Source organism: Haematobia irritans, chromosome 2 (assembly GCF_050003625.1).
Source record: "Haematobia irritans isolate KBUSLIRL chromosome 2, ASM5000362v1, whole genome shotgun sequence".
Classification (NCBI taxonomy): Eukaryota; Metazoa; Arthropoda; class Insecta; order Diptera; family Muscidae; genus Haematobia; species Haematobia irritans.
The window spans coordinates 219169975-219191393 of NC_134398.1; the positions used below are offsets into that span (position 1 = coordinate 219169975).

Consider the following 21419-nt stretch of genomic DNA (forward strand, 5'->3'; position numbering starts at 1 on the left):
AGATTTTCAATTTCAAACAAATCGGCCAGAAAATATAGTCTCTAGACGCCCAAGAAGTAAAAATCGAGAGATCAGTCTATATGGGGGTTATACCAAAAAATGGACCGATATACCTCAATTTCGGCACTCTTATTTGTGGTCTAAAAATACCTCTAGATTTCGAATTTCAGGCAAATCATGCAATAAATACAGTTTATTGTAGCTCAAGAATTTCAGGCAAAGCGGATGGTAAATATAGTTTCTAGAAGCCCAAGAAGCAAAATGGGAGATCGGTCTATATGGGGGCTATACCAAAAAATGGACCGATGGGCACCATTTTCGGCACACCTTTTTATGGTCCCAAAAGAACTCTAGATTTTTAATTTCAGGAAAATCGGATAGAAAATATAGTTTCTAGAAGCCCTAAAAGCAAAATCGGGATATCGGTCTATATGGGGGCTATACCAAAACATGGACCGATGAGTACCATTTTCGGCACACCTTTTTATGGTCCTCAAATACCTCTATATTTCCAATTTCAGGCAAATTGGATAAAAACTACGGTTTTTATAGGCCCAAGACTCCAAATCGGGAGGTTGGTTTATATGGGGGCTATACCAAAATATGGACCGATACTCACCATTTTCGGCACACCTCTTTATGGTCCTAAAATACCTCTAGATTTCCAATTTCATACAAATCGGATAGAATATACTGTTTCTAGACGCGTAAGAAGCAAAATCGGGAGATTGGTCTATATGGGGGCTATACCAAAACATGGACCGATATGGACCATTTTCGACACACCTCTTTATAGTCCCAAAATACCTCTAGATTTCCAATTTCTGGCAAATCGGATGGTAAATATAGTTTCTAGACGCCCAAGAAGCAAAATCGGGAGATCGGTCTATATGGGGGCTATATCAAAACATGGACCGATACGAACGATTTTCGACACACCTCCTTATGGTCCTAAAATACCTCTAGATTTTCAATTTCAGACAAATCGGATAGAAAATACTGTTTCTAGACGCCTAAGAAGCAAAATCGGGAGATCGGTCTATATGGGGGCTATACTAAAACATGGACTGATATGGACCATTTTCGACACACCTCTTTATGGTCCCAAAATACCTCTAGATTTCCAATTTCAGGCAAATATGATAAAAACTACGGTTTTTATAGGCCCAAGACCCCAAATCGGAAGGTCGGTTTATATGGGGACTATATCAAAACTTGGACCGATATAGCCCATCTACAAACTTGACCTGCCTGCAAACAAAAACCTAATCTGTGCCAAATTTCGGGACGATAGCGCCATTATTGAAGGCTGTAGCGTGATTACAACAGACAGACACACGGACAGACGGACATGCTTACATCGTCTTAGAATTTCTCCCTGATCAAGAATATATATACTTTATATAGTCGGAAATCGATATTTCGATGTGTTGCAAACGGAATGATAAACTTATTATACCCCCGTCATAATTTTATGGTGGTGGGTATAAAAAGACCGATTAAATACGTATATAATTCAGTTTGACAAAATTTTCTATAGAAATAAAATTTTAACAAAATTTTCTATAGAAATAAAATTTTGACAAAATTTTCTACAGAAATAAAGTTTTGACAATATTTTCTATAGAAATGATATTTTAACAAAATTTTCTATAGAAATAAAATTTTAACAAAATTTTCTATAGAAATAAAATGTTGACAAAATTTTCTATAGAAATGATATTTTAACAAAATTTTCTATAGAAATAAAATTTTAACAAAATTTTCTATAGAAATAAAATTTTAACAAAATTCTCTATAGAAATAAAATTTTAACAAAATTTTCTATAGAAATAAAATGTTGACAAAATTTTCTTTAAAAATAAAATTTTGCTAGGTTATTTTTGGCTCGAGTGGCAACCATGATTATGAACCGATATGGACCAATTTTTGTTTGATTGGGGATCGGCTATATATAACTATAGACCGATATGGACCAAATTTCAGCCGGATCGGATGAAATTTGCTTCTCTTTGAGGCTCCGCAAGCCAAATCTGGGGATCGCTTTATATCGGAGCTATACATAATTATGAGCCGATGTTTACAAATTATTGCACGGTTGTTAGAGACTATATACCAACACCATGTACCAAATTTCAGCCGGATCGGATGCAATTTGCTTTTCTTAGAGGCTCCGCAAGCCAAATCTGGGGATCGGTTTTTATGGGGGCTATACGTAAAAGAGGACCAATATGGCCCATTTGCAATACCATCAGACCTGCATCAATAACAACTACTTGTGCCAAATTTCAAGTCGATAGCTTGTTTCGTTCGTAAGTTAGCGTGATTTCAACAGACGGACGGACGGACGGACGGACATGTTTAGATCGACTCAGAATTTCACCACGACCCAGAATATATACCCAGCAAAAAAATTGGAAGTAGTTCCAAAAACATTTCTTTTAAAGCCCATCCCAGAATCCCCCATCAAGTTTTTTCAACTTCCGATGCTGTCCTTTTGGACAAGTGCACAAACATTTCTTCTAAAGCGCATCTTGGGATCCCCCAATGATTTTTTTCTACTTCCGATGCAGTCCTTGTGGACAAGTATTAGAAAGAACGCAATCAGGCTATTTTCAGTGCAAATTTTGTATAATTAAATTTTACAAAAAAATAGAAAACTAATAAAAAACTAAAAAAAAAATTAATTAAAAAGTAAGAAAATAAAAAAAAAATCATCCATTCATTCTTTTGAGAAGGTTTTGCAAATTACGAGAATTTTTAATTTTTTTGAGGATTTTTAATGGAAAAAATATATTTATACGAAATTATATGCCGAAAATAGAAAATAAAAACGATGCATGACGTAAAAAATAATATTTTTTTAGAAAAATATTTGATAAAAAAATTGCCGCTGGTGAGATTTGAACCTGCGTTTCTTATTTTTTCGTTCATACTAATAAAGAACATCTCGAGAAGCAATTAGAATGTTATTCCTTGGTGTCGTATTACGATCATATCACAAACATTTGAATTGACCTTTCGACGCTTTATGTTCAATGGCGTTTGTGGCTGAGTGTGCTAAGACGTTCTGTTATGGTGCCAGCTAATCCAGGTTCAACCCCTGGTGGAGCGAAAAAGTTTTTCAAATTGTAAAAATTAGATAATAGGAAAATAATTGTGTAATAAAACATATTGATGAAAAAAAGTGAAATTGGTTGAAAAAATTTTTTTTTCGATTTTTAAATTTCTTCATTCAAATTAACTTCCAGGGCACAACTTCTAAAGCAATGCAAAAGATCCAAAAGGGGAATACACCCGTCCTATGACAAGCCCATGAAAAATTCATTCATCAAGTTTGCACTACTTCCAGATCACAGATTGGGGATCCAAACTACTTTTTTGGAAGCTCTTTTTTTACTGGGTACTTTATGGGGTCTTAGAGCAATATTTCGATGTGTTACAAACGGAATGACAAAGTTAATATACCCCCCATCCTATGGTGGAGGGTATAAAAAATATAAAGATAGATATTGCTTACAAGCGACGAAATATTTCACATTTGTATTTCCCCATAACATTCTAAAATATCTCTAATGGGTTTTCATATCGAATTCCTTTATATCCCATTTAGTAACCACTGCTCATAGCGACATTTGTGTACACTTCGAAAACACACTTAAACTTGAATTTCATTTAAACTTGAATGGCTTAAATGCATACTACTTGAGAAGCGCCATTGATAAGTGGGGAATGTTAGAAATGCATGGTGACATGAGATGTTTTGTCGCTAATACACACTTCAAAAATCCCACAGTGGACTAAGTCATTTTCCAAACACTTCACTCATCATCATCATCATCATCATCATCATCATCATGCAATGCGATAATAATACAATGCTAACTCATAGTTATTGCAAGTGGTCTCTCTTTGTCAATTACACCAATGTAAACAGGGAATAGTGTGAATGGTGTAGGAATATAGAAAACAACACTTACGAGCGATTATGGCAAAAGTCGAGAAGCATTGCAAGCATGCAAGTGGTAGCATGACAATCTAAGATAACCATACTTAACCAAACAAAACAAAACTTGAACAAAGCTAATAATGTTGCTGTTGCTGGGTGGAGAGTGGGAGAGGAAAGTGGAGCTGGAGCGAGAGACGATCGCAAATACTTAATATAATCATATCCGTAGCGTCAAACTACATCAAAAATTAGTTGCTGTTTAATGGCTGACTGACTATTCTTTTTGTAAAGGGCAGGGTTGGGCTGTCACAAGCTGTGACTTTTGCGACATACATTTGCGACGGTATAATATGTATGTCGCAAAAGTCGTAAACCTACTGTAGAAAACCAAATTTTGAATAAAAGAAATCCTGAAAATTTTTTAATTTAGTTTGACAGCATTCGTTGTGAGTTTCTGCAGAAATTTGTGAAAGTTTTCCCATGGTCAAGCCTATTTTCTTAGGTGGTATCGAAATTCCCGTTGGTGAGTGTGCAAAATACCTTGGGGTTATATTGGACAGGAGACTGAACATAAAGCTAAGAAAGGACGAGAAAATCCACGGTTACCCTCTACTCGTGCAAAAGGCAATAGGGAAAACGTGGTGACTAAAATCGAAAATTGTGAACATTCCTAAGAATTGAAACTTCTTCGCACATACCATCGTCTTGGATATCATCGAATTCGCTGCCTAGCTGACGCGACTAAAGTATTTTCAGTTTGCGACTTTTGTTACTTTTTCTACATTTACGGCGCGTATGTGACGTTTACGATGTTTACAACTTTGCGACAGTCGCAAACCTAAAAAAGTTTGATACAGACCATCTCTGGTAAAGGGTGGTTAAATTGTAAGGGCCGATGTTGAATGTGAACCACACCTAAACGCCAAGTTTTTTTCCGAATTTTATTTGACATTTCTCTATTTCAGACTTACTCAATTTGAACCATGGAGAGATACACAATCCAACAACGTGTTAAATGGTTCCAAGAAATGGCAACAGTGCATGATCAATTTTCGAAGAAAATCATCTTCAGTGATGAGGCACATTTTCACCTCAGTGGATTCGTCAATAAACAGAATTGCCGCATTTGGGCGAATGAGAATCCAAGAGTGATTGTCGAAAAACCAATGCACCCACAAAGAGTGACTGTTTGGTGCGGTTTATGGGCTGGCGGCATCATCGGGCCGTATTTTTTCCAAAATGAGGCCGGTCAGGCAGTTACTGTGAATGGTATTCGCTATCGTGAGATGATAACGAACTTTTTATGGCCCGAATTGGAAGATATGGATGTGGACGATATGCGGTTTCAGCAGGACGGTGCCACTTGCCACACAGCTAACTAAACAATGGCTTTTTTGCGCAACAAATTCAATGGCCGTGTTATCTCACGTAATGGCGATGTCCATTGGCCGCCAAGATCATGTGATTTGACACCGTTGGACTTTTTTTCTTTGGGGTTATTTGAAAGAAAAGGTGTACGTCGATAAGCCAGCAACAATTCAAGAGCTAAAGGATGAGATAATTCGGCACATTAACGGCATAGAACCTCCATTATGCCTCAGCGTCATCGAAAATTTGGACCGAGGTCGCGGCGCCCATTTGGCCGATATTTTGTACCATACATAATTGAGTAATACCAATATATCATAATAAAATAAAATTACAATAATTTCCAAAATAGTTTGTGTTTTATTCAAAATCAACATCGGCCCTTGAAATTTTAACCACCCTTTATAAAAAATACAAATATTTTTTCGTTCAGTATAAAATTTTGAACATTTCTAAGAAATTGTATAAACTATAACAATACTATATCGCATACTAAAGCCAATTCCCTGTGTTGGGAAAATTTCCTTGGTTTAAATAATTTATAGTTCAGAATTTCTTAAAATATGTAAATTTTATTAATAATACGACCATCTTGAATTTCTTATGACACTAAAGATATTTTCCTCCAAATTATGAAATTTTCTTTAATAAGTGAAACAAGTAAGGAAAGTCTAAAGTCGGGCGGGGCCGACTATATTATACCCTGCACCACTTTGTGGATCTAAATTTTCGATACCATATCACATCCGTCAAATGTGTTGGGGGCTATATATAAAGGTTTGTCCCAAATACAAACATTTATATATCACTCGATCTGGACAGAATTTGATAGACTTCTACAAAATCTATAGACTCAAAATTTAAGTCGGCTAATGCACTAGGGTAGAACACAATGTTAGTAAAAAACAAGTAAGGAAAGTCTAAAGTCGGGCGGAGCCGACTATATTATACCCTGCACCACTCTGTAGATCCACATTTTCGATATTATATCAACTCCCTCAAATGTGTTGGGTACTATATATAAAGGTTTGTCCCAAATACATACATTTAAATATGACTCGATTTGGACAGAATTTGATAGACTTTTACAAAATCTATAGACTCAAAATTTAAGTTGACTAATGCACTAGGGTGGAACACAATTTTAGTAAAAAAAAAATATGGGAAACATTTAAATCTGAAGAAATTTTAAGGAAACTTTGCGCAGGTTTATTTATGATTTAGGAAAATTAGAGTCATTTTAACAACTTTTCGACTAAGCAGTGGCGATTTAACAAGGAAGATGTTGGTATTTTGACTATTTTTGTCGAAATCAGAAAAACATATATATGGGAGCTATATCTAAATCTGAACCGATTTCAATCAAATTTGGCACACATGACTATATTACTAATTGTACTCCTAGTGCAAAATTTCAACCAAATTGGGCCAAAACTCTGGCTTCTGCGGCCATATAAGTCCATATCGGGCGAAAAATATATATGGAAGCTATATCTAAATCTGCACCGATTTCAATCAAATTTGGCACACATGACTATACTACCAATTGTACTCCTTGTCCAAAATTTCAAGCTAATCGGGATAAAACTCTGGCTTCTGGGTCCATATAAGTGCATATCGGTCGAAAGATATATATGGGAGCTATATCTAAATCTGAATCGATTTCAACCAAATTTGGCACGCATAGCTACAATGCTAAATCTACTCCCTGTGCAAAATTTCAACCAAATTGGGCCAAAACTCTGGCTTTTAGGACCATATTAGCCCATATCGGGCAAAAGATATATATGGGAGCAATATCTAAATCTGAACCGATTTCAATCAAATTTTGCACACTTGACTATACTACTAATTGTACTCCTAGTGCAAAATTTCAACCAAATTCGGCCAAAAATCTGGCTTCTGGGCCATATAAGTCCATATCGGGCGAAAGATATATATGGGAGCTATATCTAAATCTGAACCGATTTCAATCAAATTTTACACACTTGACTATACGACTAACTGTTATGTTTGTTCAAAATAAAACTCTGGCTACTGGGTCCATATTAGTGCATATCTGGCGAAAGATATATATGGGAGCTATATCTTAATCTGAACCGATTTCTTCCAAAATCAATAGGGTTCTATTCTGACCCAAATTAGGAACATGTGCCAAATACGAAGGCGATTGGACTTAAATTGCGACCTAGACTTTGATCACAAAAATGTGTTCACAGACAGACGGACGGACGGACAGACGGACATGGTTATATCGACTCAGGGTCCCACCCTGAGCATTATTGCCAAAGACAACATGTGTCTATCTCGTCTCCTTCTGGGTGTTACAAACATATGCGTCCTGGACGGACGGACAGACGGACATGGTTATATCGACTCAGGGTCCCACCCTGAGCATTATTGCCAAAGACAACATGTGTCTATCTCGTCTCCTTCTGGGTGTTGCAAACATATGCACCAACTTATAATACCCTGTTCCACAGTGTGGCGCAGGGTATAAAAAAATTATTATAAATAATTTTTTGTGAAATCGTCACAATATCTAAACTTTCTAAAAATTTTCCTTCCTGCTCGCGGCTTATTGAGCGAAAAGAACAACGGTCGCAATACCAGTTTGTCAACATCAACGATGTCAACGATTAATTGTTTGATTTATCCAAGTGGTGTAGCTGGCCAAAACGGTTATTTGTATATTAATGGAGACATGTATGTATGCTTATTGTTTGTTAGTTTGTTTGTGTGTGTGTGTTTATTTTTATGACAAAGTATTTATTTATTTCGGCAAATTTTCACCCTTTGTCGGATTGACCGACAAAGGATTGCCGATGTTGATGTTACATACAGAGAGAGAGAGAGATCGAGTGAGTAAGAGTAGCAAATATTTGCTCATTTGTTAACCCAACACTTGACACTCTTAGCAGACTCAACCAAGTATTTGGCGTCTTCTCATCTCCATTTGTTTTTGTTTTCTGATCTTTTTTCCGTTTCCTGTTTGCGGGTAATCATTGCAGCGTTGATTATACATTCGTGTGCCCAAGTCTACGGTCATGACAATAATAACAAAGGCTTAGAAAATAATTTTGTATTATTTTATTGTGAGATTCACAAGCCATTGTGATAATTAAACAATACCTGATCAATTTCCCCACTTGAGTACCATGGGTATTTCGTATAAATTCGCAGAATTAGATGTTGTCAATGTTAGAGGAAAAATTAAGGCGAAAAAAGTGTAAGGTCATTACAGGAAATAACCAAAAAAAATCCAAATATCCTTCCATCACCGACAACGATGGTCGATTGTCAGTTGTTGCATGCCTTTGGCTTATCCTTCCGCTTGGCCATAATAAAAGATGTGATTTTGGAAAAGTTATTTGCTTTTTACTCGGGCGTGTGCATTTTTGAGTAAATAAATGCGTGTGCTTGTGAAAGAATTGTTTGGCTATATGCAAAGTAAAAGGCGGGAGTAGAACAAAAAGGACTAACGGAAGGGCGTATGGACAGACAGACAGACATACGGAAGGACAGACATCAAAATGAATAACTAACTAGTTAAATGGAAAGCATGGTACTGCTGGTACTGCATAATCATATCATAAAAAGGAAATCGCGTCGCCTTGCTATATCTCGCGCCTACCGTTTTTACAATGATCCTCTTTTTCCCCTGATTTGTTTGTTGTGATTTTGACATTGGCCCAAAAGGTGAAGTGAGATGAGATGTTGGCCATAAAAAAGGTCCTATGAATTTATGCTTTATTTTCTATATATATATATTTTTTTTGCTTGCTTCTGCTTATGGCCTTCCACGCGACCAGGTCAGCAAATACTCACATACCTACTCAAAATTCATATCCACACATTAAAATAAGAAAATCTTAGCGTATGTTTTTAGTTAACTAACGTGCGTGACAATGACAATTTCTTAGGAATTTTATTATTTCAATTGATTTGGAAGCTAGTTTGTTATCCTTGATCCTTTGTTCGTTTGTTTGTTACGTTAAAGAGGAAAAAACGTGGAAAAAATATTTAATATGGCAAAATGGGCTAAGAAGAAGAAGAAGAAGCCCTAAAACAGCAACTTATTGCTGGTGTCCTGTTTTCTAAATTGCCATCATAAATGCATCATAAACGTGGCCATAAAAATTTAAATCATCACCAGCAAACATAGTAATATTCAATATCATAAGAAACATACATTTCCTTACAACTAAACTAACTAGGAGTACGTATGTATCTGTGTGCATGTGTGTGTGTTTAGCTACTCTTTACTATCTCTATGATTTGATCCTGTGATTTTATTTTGAATTTTATTTTCAAATGCAATGACCCTCAATTTTATCGTTAACTATGTTTTTGGCCATATAAAATGTCCTGCGGTGTTTACAAACTACTCGCGTATGTCAAACAAAAACGACGACGAAAAGACAATTTCATAAATAAATGGATAATGCATGCTGCATTTACATCCAGGGTCACGAGTCTAAGTGTGGCGAAACGATAGAACAATCATTATTTGAAATATCTACTTAGTATGCGTAGAAAACTCCTTAGTAGGCATGATGAGTACGCAGATATCCTGCCGTGATATACAGTGACCATAAACGCAATGAAGAATCATAGTCGATGAGTATGACAAAATATGCTGGGGCATATTTTCAGTGTGAACGTATAAAAAAAAGTTTACCGCATACCGAAGATTTCGTCTTTAATTTAATTAATTTGGTCAAAATTTTATTTCTATAGAAAAAATGCTAAAATTTTATTTCAATAAAAAAATGTTAAAATTTTATTTCTATACCAAAGCCAAAATTTTATTTCTAAAGAAAATTTTGTCAAAATTTTAATTTTTATACAAAATTTTAATAGAAAATTTTTTGTCATAGTTTTGTTTCTATAGAAACTTTTGTTAAAATTTTATTTCTATAGAAAATTTTGCCAAAATTCTATTTTCATAGAAAAGTTTGCAAAAATTTTATTTCTATAGAAAATTTTGTCAAAATTTTATTTCTATAGAAAATTTTGTCAATATTTTATTTCTATAGAAAATTTTTTCAACATTTTTTTTCTATAGAAAATTTTGACAAAATTTTATTTCTATAGAAAATTTTCTCAAAATTTTATTTCTATAGAAAATTTTGTCAACATTTTATTTCTATCGAAAAGTTTGTCAATATTTTATTTATATAGAAATATTTGTCAAAATTTTATTTCTATAGAAAATTTTTGTCAAATTTTATTTCTACAGAAATTTTTGTCAAAATTTTATTTCTATAGAAAATTTTGTCAAAATTTTATTTCTGAGAGTCAAAGTCTGAAGATTTTTGCTGCAGTCGGATTCGTAAAATTTCGCTCGGCTCAGACTCCAGCCTAATTTCAAAAACCTATATCGAAAATAGGTTTCAACCACAGAACGTATATGGGTCAGAAATCATGTTTTTCGTCATATTTTGCAAAATGTCCAGCATATTTCGCAGTCTTTAATTTTTATACGATTTATCAGAAATTTTGATTTCAAGTTATTTGAAGCCCATGAAGATATTTGCAAAATATGATTCCTGTCGATCCACATATTAATATAGCCCTACATAAGCCGATAACCCGAGCCAAATATATTCTACCAAAGTTTGGAGAAAATTTTACCAAAAAAAATATTATTAAAAAAAATTGTTAAAATTTTATTTCAATAAAAGAATTTTGTCCAAATTTTATTTCTGTATAAAATTTTGTCAAAATTTTATTTCTTTAGAAAATTTTGTCAATATATTATTTCTATAGAAGATATTGCCAAAATTTTATTTCTAAAGAAAATTGTGTTAAAATTTTATTTCTATAGAAAATTTTGTCAAAATTTTATTTCAATTCGTTTTGTTTTGTTTTTGTTGGTTTTCTTCTTTTAGCATTGTTGTTGTTTTTTTTTATTTCAGCTTAAAAGCATACATTGACTAAACTACAAGTGTAGCTTAACCAACAGAGTAAAAGAATGTTTGTCAAATTTATTTGGGCAAAGCCCAAATGGTTGGATGGACGCACGTTTCGGAATTACCACATTCCTCATCAGCATCCTCTACTTGCAGCAAAACTATCAACCAATTATCAGAATAAATTCAGGCGGTTCATTAAACCCAACAATGAACCACACTTGAACCTTCCGAAAAAAGGGTTTTGTATGATAGCCGACTTATGCCGAAATAAATTCGAAACAAACATATCTCTTTTCCTATTTTTTGTCTATAGAAGATTTTTGTCAAAATTTTATTTCTATAGAAAATTTGGTCAAAATTTTATAACTATAGAAAATTGTGCCAAAATGTTTTTTCTAGAGAAAGCTTTGCTATAATTTAATTTCTATAGAAAATTTTCTCAAAAATTTATTTCAATAGAAAATTTTGTCAAAATTTTATTTCTTTAGAAAATATTTTCAAAATGTTATTTCCATAGACAATTTTGTCAAAATTTTATTTCCATAAAAAATGTGTAAAAATTTTGTTTCTATACAAAATTTTGTATAAATTTTATTTAATATCTATATATAAATTTTATTTCTATAGAAAATTTAGTCAAAATGTCATTTCTAAAGAAAATTTTGTAGAAATTTTATTTCCATAGAAAATTTTGTCAAAATTTTATTTCCATAGAAAATTTTGTCAAAATTTTATTTCTATAGATAATTTTGTTAAAATTTTATTTCTATAGAGAATTTTGTCAACTTGTTTTTTTATAGAAAAGTTTGTTACAATTTAATCTCTATAGAAAATTTTGCTAAAATTTTATTTCGATAGAACGTTTTGTCAAAATTTTATTTCCAAAAAAAAAATTTGTCAAAATTTTATTTCCATAAAAAATTTGTAGAAATTTCTACCAAATTTTCTTTAAAGATGAAATTTTGAAAAAATGTTCCATAGAAATTAAATTTTGAAAAACAATTTCTATAGAAATAAAATTTTGACAAAAATTTCTATTGAAATAAAATTTTGAAAAAAATCTATAGAAATGTTGTCAAAAATTTTCTGTAGAAATAAAACTTTAAAAAATTTTTCTGTAGAAATAAAATTTTGACAAAATTTTATGTAATCATAAAACTTTGACAAAAATTTTCTATAGAAAATGTGACAAAATGAGAAAATTTTCTATAGAAATAAAATTTTGACAAAATATTTCTAAAGAAAATAAAATTTAAACAAAATTTTGTATAGACATAAAATTTTGAAAAATTTTTTATAGAAATACAATTTTGACAAAATTTTCTATGGAAATAAAATTTTGCCAAAATTTTCTATAGAAATAATATTTTGCCAAAATTTTCTATAGAAATAATATTTTGCAAAAATTTTCTATAGATATAAAATTGTGACCAAATTTTTTATAGAAATAAAAGTTTGCCAATTCTCTATAGAATTCTCTATAGAAATAAAATTTTATTTTCATAAAAAATTTGTAAAAATTTTATGTCTTTACAAAATTTGTTATAAATTTTATTTAATATCTATAGAAAATTTTGTCGAAGTTTTATTTCTATCGAAAATTTTGCTGAAATTTTATTTCTAAAGAAAATTTTGTAGAAATTTTATTTCCATACAAAATTTTGTCAAAATTTTATTTCCATAGAAAATTTTGTCAAAATTTTATTTCTATAGAAAATGTTATCAAAATTTGTTAAAATATTATTTCCATAGATAATTTTGTTAAAATTTTATTTCTATAGAGAATTCTATAGAGAATTGGCAAAATTTTATTTCTATAAAATATTTGGTCACAATTTTATATCTATAGAAAATTTTTGCAAAATATTATTTCTATAGAAAATTTTGGCAAAATTTTATTTCTCAAAATTTTATATTTTATTTCAATAAAAAAATTTTCAAAATTTTATTTCTATTCAAAATTTTGTTTAAATTTTATTTTCTTTAGAAATATTTTGTCAAAATTGTATTTCTATAGAAAATTTTGTCAAAATTTTATTTCTATAGAGAATTTTTGTGACAACAGAAAATTTGTGACAACATTTCTATAGATTTTTTTCAAAATTTTATTTCTATAGAAATTTTTCTCAAAATGTTATTTCTATAGAAATTTTTTTTCAAAATTTATTTTCTGTGGAACATTTTTTCAAAATTTCATCTCTAAAGAAAATTTGGTAGAAATTTCTATTCTATTTCTATAGAAAATTTTTGTCAAAATTTTATGTTTACAAAAAATTTTGTTTAATGTTTATACAATTTATTTAATGTTTATACAAAATTTTGTCAAAATTTAATTTCTATAGAAAATTTTGTTTAAATTTTATTTTCTTTAGAAATATTTTGTCAAAATTGTATTTCTATAGAAAATTTTGTCAAAATTTTATTTCTATAGAGAATTTCTGTGACAACAGAAAATTTGTGACAACATTTCTATAGATTTTTTTTCAAAATTTTATTTCTATAGAAATTTTTCTCAAAATGTTATTTCTATAGAAATTTTTTTTCAAAATTTATTTTCTATGGAACATTTTTTCAAAATTTCATCTCTAACGAAAATTTGGTAGAAATTTCTATTCTATTTCTATAGAAAATTTTTGTCAAAATTTTATGTTTACAAAAAATTTTGTTTAATGTTTATACAATTTATTTAATGTTTATACAAAATTTTGTCAAAATTTAATTTCTATAGAAAATTTTGTTTAAATTTTATTTTCTATAGAAATATTTTGTCAATATTTTATTTCTATAGAAAATTTTGTCAAAATTTTATTTCTATAGAAAATTTTTTGTCAAGATTTTATTTCTATAGAAAATTTTTGTCAAGATTTTATTTCTATAGAGAATTTTTTGTCAAAATTTGTTCTGTACAAAAAGTTTTGGCCAAATTTCTATAGAAATAAAAAATTTATTTTTTAAATTTTATTTTTCAAAATTTTATTTCCATAGAAAATTTTATCAAAATTTTATTTTTATAAAAATTTTTTGCAAAATTTTATTTCTATATACAGAATTTTGTCAAATTTTTGTTTCTATAGAAAATTTTGCTACAATTTAATTTCTACAGAAAATTTTGCTAAAATTTTATTTCTATAGAAAGATTTTATTTCTATAGATAATTTTTACAAAATTTTATTTCTATAGAGAATTTTGTCAATTTTTTTTTCTGTAGAAAATTTTGCTGCAATTTAATTTCTATAGAAAATTTTGCTAAAATTTTATTTCTATAAAAAATTTGTGTCAAAATTTTATTTCTATAGAAAATTGTTGTCAAGATTTTATTTCTATAGAGAATTTTTTGTCATAATTTGTTCTGTACAAAAAGTTTTGTCCAAATTTCTATAGAAATAAAAATTTTATTTTTAAAATTTTATTTTTTTCTAGAAAATTTTATCAAAATTTTATTTCTATAGAAAATGTTGTCAAAATTTTATTTCTTTAGAAAATTTTGTCAAAATATCTTTAGGTTTAAGAGTTATCAATTTGTTTTTAGTTTCAAGAAAGTTCTGTTTGCCCGTTGTTTCTATAGGCATCAAACTATGACCTTGCAGAAATTTTGGATCCGAAATAATTTTTGGGAAAAAATAAACTAAAATCCATTTTAACCTTGAAATTATTCTTCAGGCCTAAAATGTAAGCTAGCTTTAGTAAATGTTTCCATAATAAACACGATTCGATTCATGTTTTCTAGCAAACACTGTGCCTACACACACACACGGAACGAAATATGCATTAGGCCTTAAAAGTGCAATTGATGATCTGAGAAATCTACCGCTGTGAAGATATTTCGCATACAATGATGCAGCAATTATTGAACCTTCTGTATTTTCAAATTTCCATCATTAATAACACAGGCGGAGGTAAAGCAGCACACAGTTTACTCATTCGCTTATTTGCCAAATGGTGTAGATAATGGTGAGTGAAGGTGATCGCTGAGTGTCCTCGGTCAAATATCAGGACATACATAAATGTGGCCGATGGACGGAAGGACAGACAAATTTCCATTGGTGATTTTGGCCAAGGTGATTGCTACAACGTCACCAAAATTCATGGTATCCCGGGTTATGGGCTATGGCAACAAGATGAGAGCAACTACCAACAACCATCAAGGAATCTCTGAAAGATAAGTGTCAGTGCTCGTTATTGCGGCTATTAGCGCATTTCATCGGAATATGCGTGAATTCATTTCGTCAAACAATGATGGTGATTCCATTGTCCGTCCCTTCGTCCAGCGTATTTAATATGCGCGTTGTATACTCGCGTTGAGCATTTAGCAAATTTTTGGAATACACTGCAGGTATCCTTTGTGAGCGCGGCTACATGGCATGGCCAATGCTTAGTGGAATGTGCGGGCATTAACAGGCCCAGTAGGATACTTGTGAGCATAAAGATCGCTCATAATTATTCATCGAGAGAGGGAGAGGCAAGATGAGAGTAGAGAAGGAAAACCAACAAACATTTTTTTCCATTTGTTCCTCTTCTCTCTGACATTTTGCCAGGATATGCAAAATATCTGCCAAAATAGCAAGCGTTAAGCAAAGGTTTTTAAATTCGCAAAGCGCATGCTAACCAGCATCAAAGATTGTCGTTTTGGTGCCTCTATATTGGCCTGTCGCTAAGATCGGCTTGCAGTCGATGACCAAACACCCGCTGAGTTTGTCAACGCAGATGCTAATCACGACATTAGTCGGGGCACGATACATGCAGCGTTGCTTTGCCAACAAAAGTTGGGTATTAGCTCGACATGCATTCCTCTCACAATCTCCCTCAGGAACACAGGGCGGCAATGATGAGGATGGTGACGATGATGATGATTGGGATGTTGATACCCAATGCCAATGCCAATCTGGTCCTGGCCATATCGGCCACCATCCTGGCCAACATAAGCTGGCCTTTTCACTGTGGTGGTTCTCTTTGATCAGGGTGGATGTATATGAATGTGTGTGTGTGTGTGTGTAGATGCCTTAACAAACCTTGTCTAATCAAGGTAATTTTTCGCACTATCCACCTTTATTGACATTATGGATTTTGAAAAAAAAAATTTTTTCTCCTGCTTTCATAAAGGTCATCACTTTGGCATTAAGGTAAGGATCTTTGCTTTAGAGTTCCATTGGCTGGATCTCCAACAGCTTTTCGGTAATTATACGAATTAGTTAGTTCCAAAGTATTTAAACAATATTTATTTCAGAGTTTACAGTCTATACAACGGTGGTCAAGGATGTCCATCGAATGAATATTGCAGATTTTCTTTTCTCGCTCGCGTTTCAAGTTTGAATATAAAGATGTCAAATAAATGATGACATTTTTTTGTTTGGTGTGTAGAGAGGTGATTTCATGGTCAATTACTTTGAATTTGTAAAGTCTTTATCTTTATTGAAAATATCTAAAATTGTTGTCCTTGTAGTTTTTATAATGTTTGGACTTAGTACCAAGGATATTATCAGATTGGCCAATGAGTTCTGGTAAAATTTCTGGCATAACACCAATTTGTATTTATTTGGCCAGAAAAATAATAGAATTATTAGTATTTGGTAGAGTAAGGCACACTGAAAAAAAAGCTTACTTAGATTCAAAGATTTTGTCTTTACTTAAAATAATTTGGTAATGATTCCCAGCCAAGGAAGTGAGCTGTTACATCTAGGATAAATTTAAGAGACTTTTCATATTTGCATAGAGATCTTGCAATCCTCAGTAAAAAACTTGCCGAATTTTCAGAAGCTTTGTAAAGGAGGAGTTGTAAAGAGTACATCGATAAATTTATAAAGAAATGTCCCACTTAAATGCGTTTTTTCTATGTATGAATTTCAACGCTTTCACCAGCACAACAAATGGATGTGATGGCAGTGGTGATAGATGATGTTTTCTAAAAAGTACCAAAAATGTATTACTTTTCGAAGCCAAAAGGTGCTAAAATTACATAATATAAAATTTAAAGACTATTGTAAAAGTATACGTATATATATCTAGGCCGATTTGGATTTTTTTTATACCCTTCACCACTACTGTGGTACAGGGTATAATAAGTTTGTGCATTTGTATGTAACGCCAAGAAGGAAAAGTCTGAGACCCATCGTTTAGTATACCGATAGTCTTAGAATTAAATTCTGAGTCGATTTAGCGATGTCCGTCTGTCTGTCTGTCTGTCTGTCTGTCTGTCTGTCTGTCTGTCTGTCCGTCTGTCTGTCTGTTGATGTATTTTTGTGTGCAAAGTACAGCTCGCAGTTTTAGTCCGATTGTCCTAAAATTTGGTATAGGGTCCTGTTTCGGCTCAAAGACGATCCCTATTGATTTTGGAAAAAATCGGTTCAGATTTAGATATAGCTGCCATATATATTTTTCACCGATCTGGTCATAATTGGCGTGTATATCAACCGATCTTCCTCAAATTCCGTACATCCGAATATTTTATGAGTCTCGAAAAACTTGCAAAATATCAGCCAAATCGGTTCAGATTTAAATATAGCTCCCATATATAGCTTTCGCCCGATTTACACTCATTTGCCCACAGACGCCAATTTTTTGCTCCGATTTAGTTGAAATTTTGCACAGGGAGTAGAATTACCATTGTAGCTATGCGTGCCAAATTTGGTTGAAATCGGTTCAGATTTAGATATAGCTCCCATATATAGCTTTCGCCCGATTTACACTCATATGACCATAGAGGCCAATTTTTAACTCCGATTTAGTTGAAATTTTGCACAAGGGGTTGAATTAGCATTGTTGCTATGCGTGCCAAATTTGGTTGAAATCGGTTCAGATTTAGATATAGCTCCCATATATATGTTTTTCTGATTTCGACAAAAATGGTCAAAATACCAACATTTTCCTTGTAAAATCGCCACTGCTTAGTCGAAAAGTTGTAAAAATGACTCTAATTTTCCTAAACTTCTAATACATATATATCGAGCGATAAATCATAAATAAACTTTTTCGAAGTTTCCTTAAAATTGCTTCAGATTTAAACGTTTCCCATATTTTTTTACTAACATTGTGTTCCACCCTAGTGCATTAGCCGACTTAAATTTTGAGTCTATAGATTTTGTAGAAGTCTATCAAATTCTGTCCAGATCGAGTGATATTTAAATGTATGTATTTGGGACAAACCTTTATATATAGCCCCAACACATTTGACGGATGTGATATGGTATCGAAAATTTAGATCTACAAAGTGGTGCAGGGTATAATATAGTCGGCCCCGCCCGACTTTAGACTTTCCTTACTGGTTTAAATTTAAAAAAATCTTATTTTGCAAAATTTTATTTCTGCAAAAAATTTTGTAAAAATTTTCTTTTTGCGAAAATTTTGTCAAAATTTTATTTCTGTAGAAAATTTTGTCAAAATGTTATTCCCATAGAAAATGTTGTCCAATTTTTATTCTATAGAAAATTTTGTCAAAATTTTATTTCTATAAATTTTATTCTTAATGAAAATTTTGCAAAATTTTGTCAAAATTTTATTTCTATAGGAAATTTTGATAAAATTTTATTTCCATAGAAAATGTTGTCTAAATTTGATTTCTATAGGGAATTTTCTCAAAAATTTACTTCCATATAAAATTTTGTCCAATTTTTATTAAATAGGAAATTTTGTCAAAATGTTATTTCTATAGGAAAAATGTTATTCTTATCGAAAATTTTGCAAACAGTTTATTTCAATAGAAAATTTGGTTAACATTTTATTTCTAAAGAAAATGTTTACGAAATTTAATTTCCATAGAAAATGTTGTCCAACTTTTATTCTATAGGAAATTTTGTCTAAATTTTATTTCTATAGGGAATTTTCTCAAAAATTTATTTCCATAGAAAATTTTTGTCCAATTTTTATTAAATAGGAAATTTTGCCAAAATTTTATTTCTATAGCAAACATTTTATTCTTATAGAAAATTTTGCAAACAGTTTATTCGTTAAAATTGTATTTCTATAGAAAATTTTGACAAAATTTAATTTCCATAGAAAATGTTGTCCAATATTTATTCTATAGGCAATTTTGTCTAAATTTTATTTCTATAGAAAATTCTGTCAAAATTTGATTTCTATAGGGAATTTTCTCAAAAATTTATTTCCATATAAAATTTTGTCCAATTTTTATTAAATAGGAAATTTTGTCAAAATGTTATTTCTATAGGAAAAATTTTATTCTTATCGAAAATTTTGCAAACAGTTTATTCAATAGAAAATTTGGTTAAAATTTTATTTCTAAAGAAAATTCTTACGAAATTTAATTTCCATAGAAAATGTTGTCCAACTTTTATTCTAAAGGAAATTTTGTCTAAATTTTATTTCTATAGGGAATTTTCTCAAAAATTTATTTCCATAGAAAAATTTTGTCCAATTTTTATTAAATAGGAAATTTTGTCAAAATGTTATTTCTATAGGAAAAATTTTATTCTTATAGAAAATTTTGCAAACAGTTTATTTGTTAAAATTGTATTTCTATAGAAAATTTTGACAAAATTTAATTTCCATAGAAAATGTTGTCCAATATTTATTCTATAGGCAATTTTGTCTAAATTTTATTTCTATAGAAAATGCTGTCAAAATTTTATTTCTATAGGGTATTTTCTCAAAAATTTATTTCCATAGAAAATTTTTGTCCAATTTTTATTCTGTAGGAAATTTTGTCTAAATTTTAATTCAATACGGAATTTTCTCAAAAATTTGTTTCCTTAGAAAATTTTGTCAAAATTTTATTTCTATAGGAAATTTTGTCAAAATTTTATTTCTATAGAAAATGTTGTCGAATTATTATTCTATTGGAAATTTTGTCTAAATCTTATTTCTATCGAAAATTTTGTCTAAATTTTATTTCTATAGAAAATTTTGTCAAAATTTTATTTCCATAGAAAATGTTGTCCAATTTTTATTCTATAGGAAATTTTGTCTAAATTTTTATTCTATAGAAAATTTTGTCAAAATTTTATTTCTATAGGAAATTTTGTCAAAGTTTTATTTCCATAGAAAATGTTGTCCAATTTTTATTCTATAGGAAATTTTGTCTAAATTTTTATTCTATAGAAAATTTTGTCAAAATTTTATTTCTATAGGAAATTTTGTCAAAGTTTTATTTCCATAGAAAATGTTGTCCAATTTTTATTCTATAGGGAATTTGGTCAAAATTTTATTTCTATAGGAAATTTTGTCAAAATTCTATTTCTATAGCAAATTTTGCCAACATTTTATTTCCATTGAAAATTTTGTCCAATTTTTATTCCATAAAAAAATTTGTCTAAATTTTATTTCCATAGAAAATTTTGTACACTTTTTATTATATAGGAAATTTTGTCAAATTTTTATTACATGGAAATTTTGTCAAAATTTTATTTCTATAGGAAATATTGACAAAATTTTATTTCCATAGAAAATGTTGTCCAATTTTTATTCTATAGGAAATTTTCTCAAAAATTTATTTCCATAGAAAATTTTGTCCAATTTTTATTCTATAGGAAATTTTGTCTAAATTTTTATTCTATAGGAAATTTTGTCAAAATTTTATTTCTTTAGAAAGTGTTGTCCAATTTTTATTCTATAGGGAATTTTGTCAAAATTTTATTTCTATAGGAAATTTTGTCAAAAATCTATTTATATGGCAAAATTTGCCAAAATTTTATTTCTATTGTAAATTTTGTCCATTTTTTATTCTATAAAAAATTTTGTCAAAATTTTATTTTTATAGAAAATGTTGTCCAATTTTTATTCTATAGGAAATTTTTTTTATATGGAAATGTTGTCAAAATTTTATTCCTATATTAAATTTTGACAAAATTTTATTTCCATAGAAAATGTTGTCCAATTTTTATTCTATAGGAAATTTTTTCTAAATTTTATTTCTATAGAAAATTTTGTCATAATTTTATTTCTATAGGAAATTTTGTCAAAACTTTATTTCCATAGAAAATGTTGTCCAATTTTTATTCTATAGGAAATTTTATTTCTCTAGGAAATTTTCTCAAAAATTTATTTCCATAGAAAATTTTGTCCAATTTTTATTCTATAGGAAATTTTGTCTAAATTTTTATTCTATAGGAAATTTTGTCAAAATTTTATTTCTTTAGAAAGTGTTGTCCAATTTTTATTCTATAGGGAATTTTGTCAAAATTTTATTTCTATAGGAAATTTTGTCAAAAATCTATTTATATGGCAAAATTTAC

The 21419-nt window shown here is 30.1% G+C and overlaps 1 protein-coding gene across 1 annotated transcript; it reads left to right on the top strand.

Moving 5' to 3' along the window:
- The first annotated feature begins 3971 nt into the window (after positions 1–3971).
- Positions 3972–5586, top strand: LOC142225290 (uncharacterized). Its single transcript, XM_075295066.1, has 2 exons — positions 3972–4472; positions 4915–5586. Exon 2 carries the CDS (start codon positions 4933–4935, stop codon positions 5329–5331), a length of 399 nt encoding a protein of 132 aa, XP_075151181.1. The 5' UTR covers positions 3972–4472; positions 4915–4932; the 3' UTR covers positions 5332–5586.
- Positions 5587–21419: the final 15833 nt, after the last annotated feature.

What these genes read in the sequence shown, in the direction of transcription:
- LOC142225290 (XM_075295066.1), top strand. Translation starts at nt 4,933, where the DNA reads ATGGAGAGATACACAATCCAACAACGTGTTAAATGGTTCCAAGAAATG.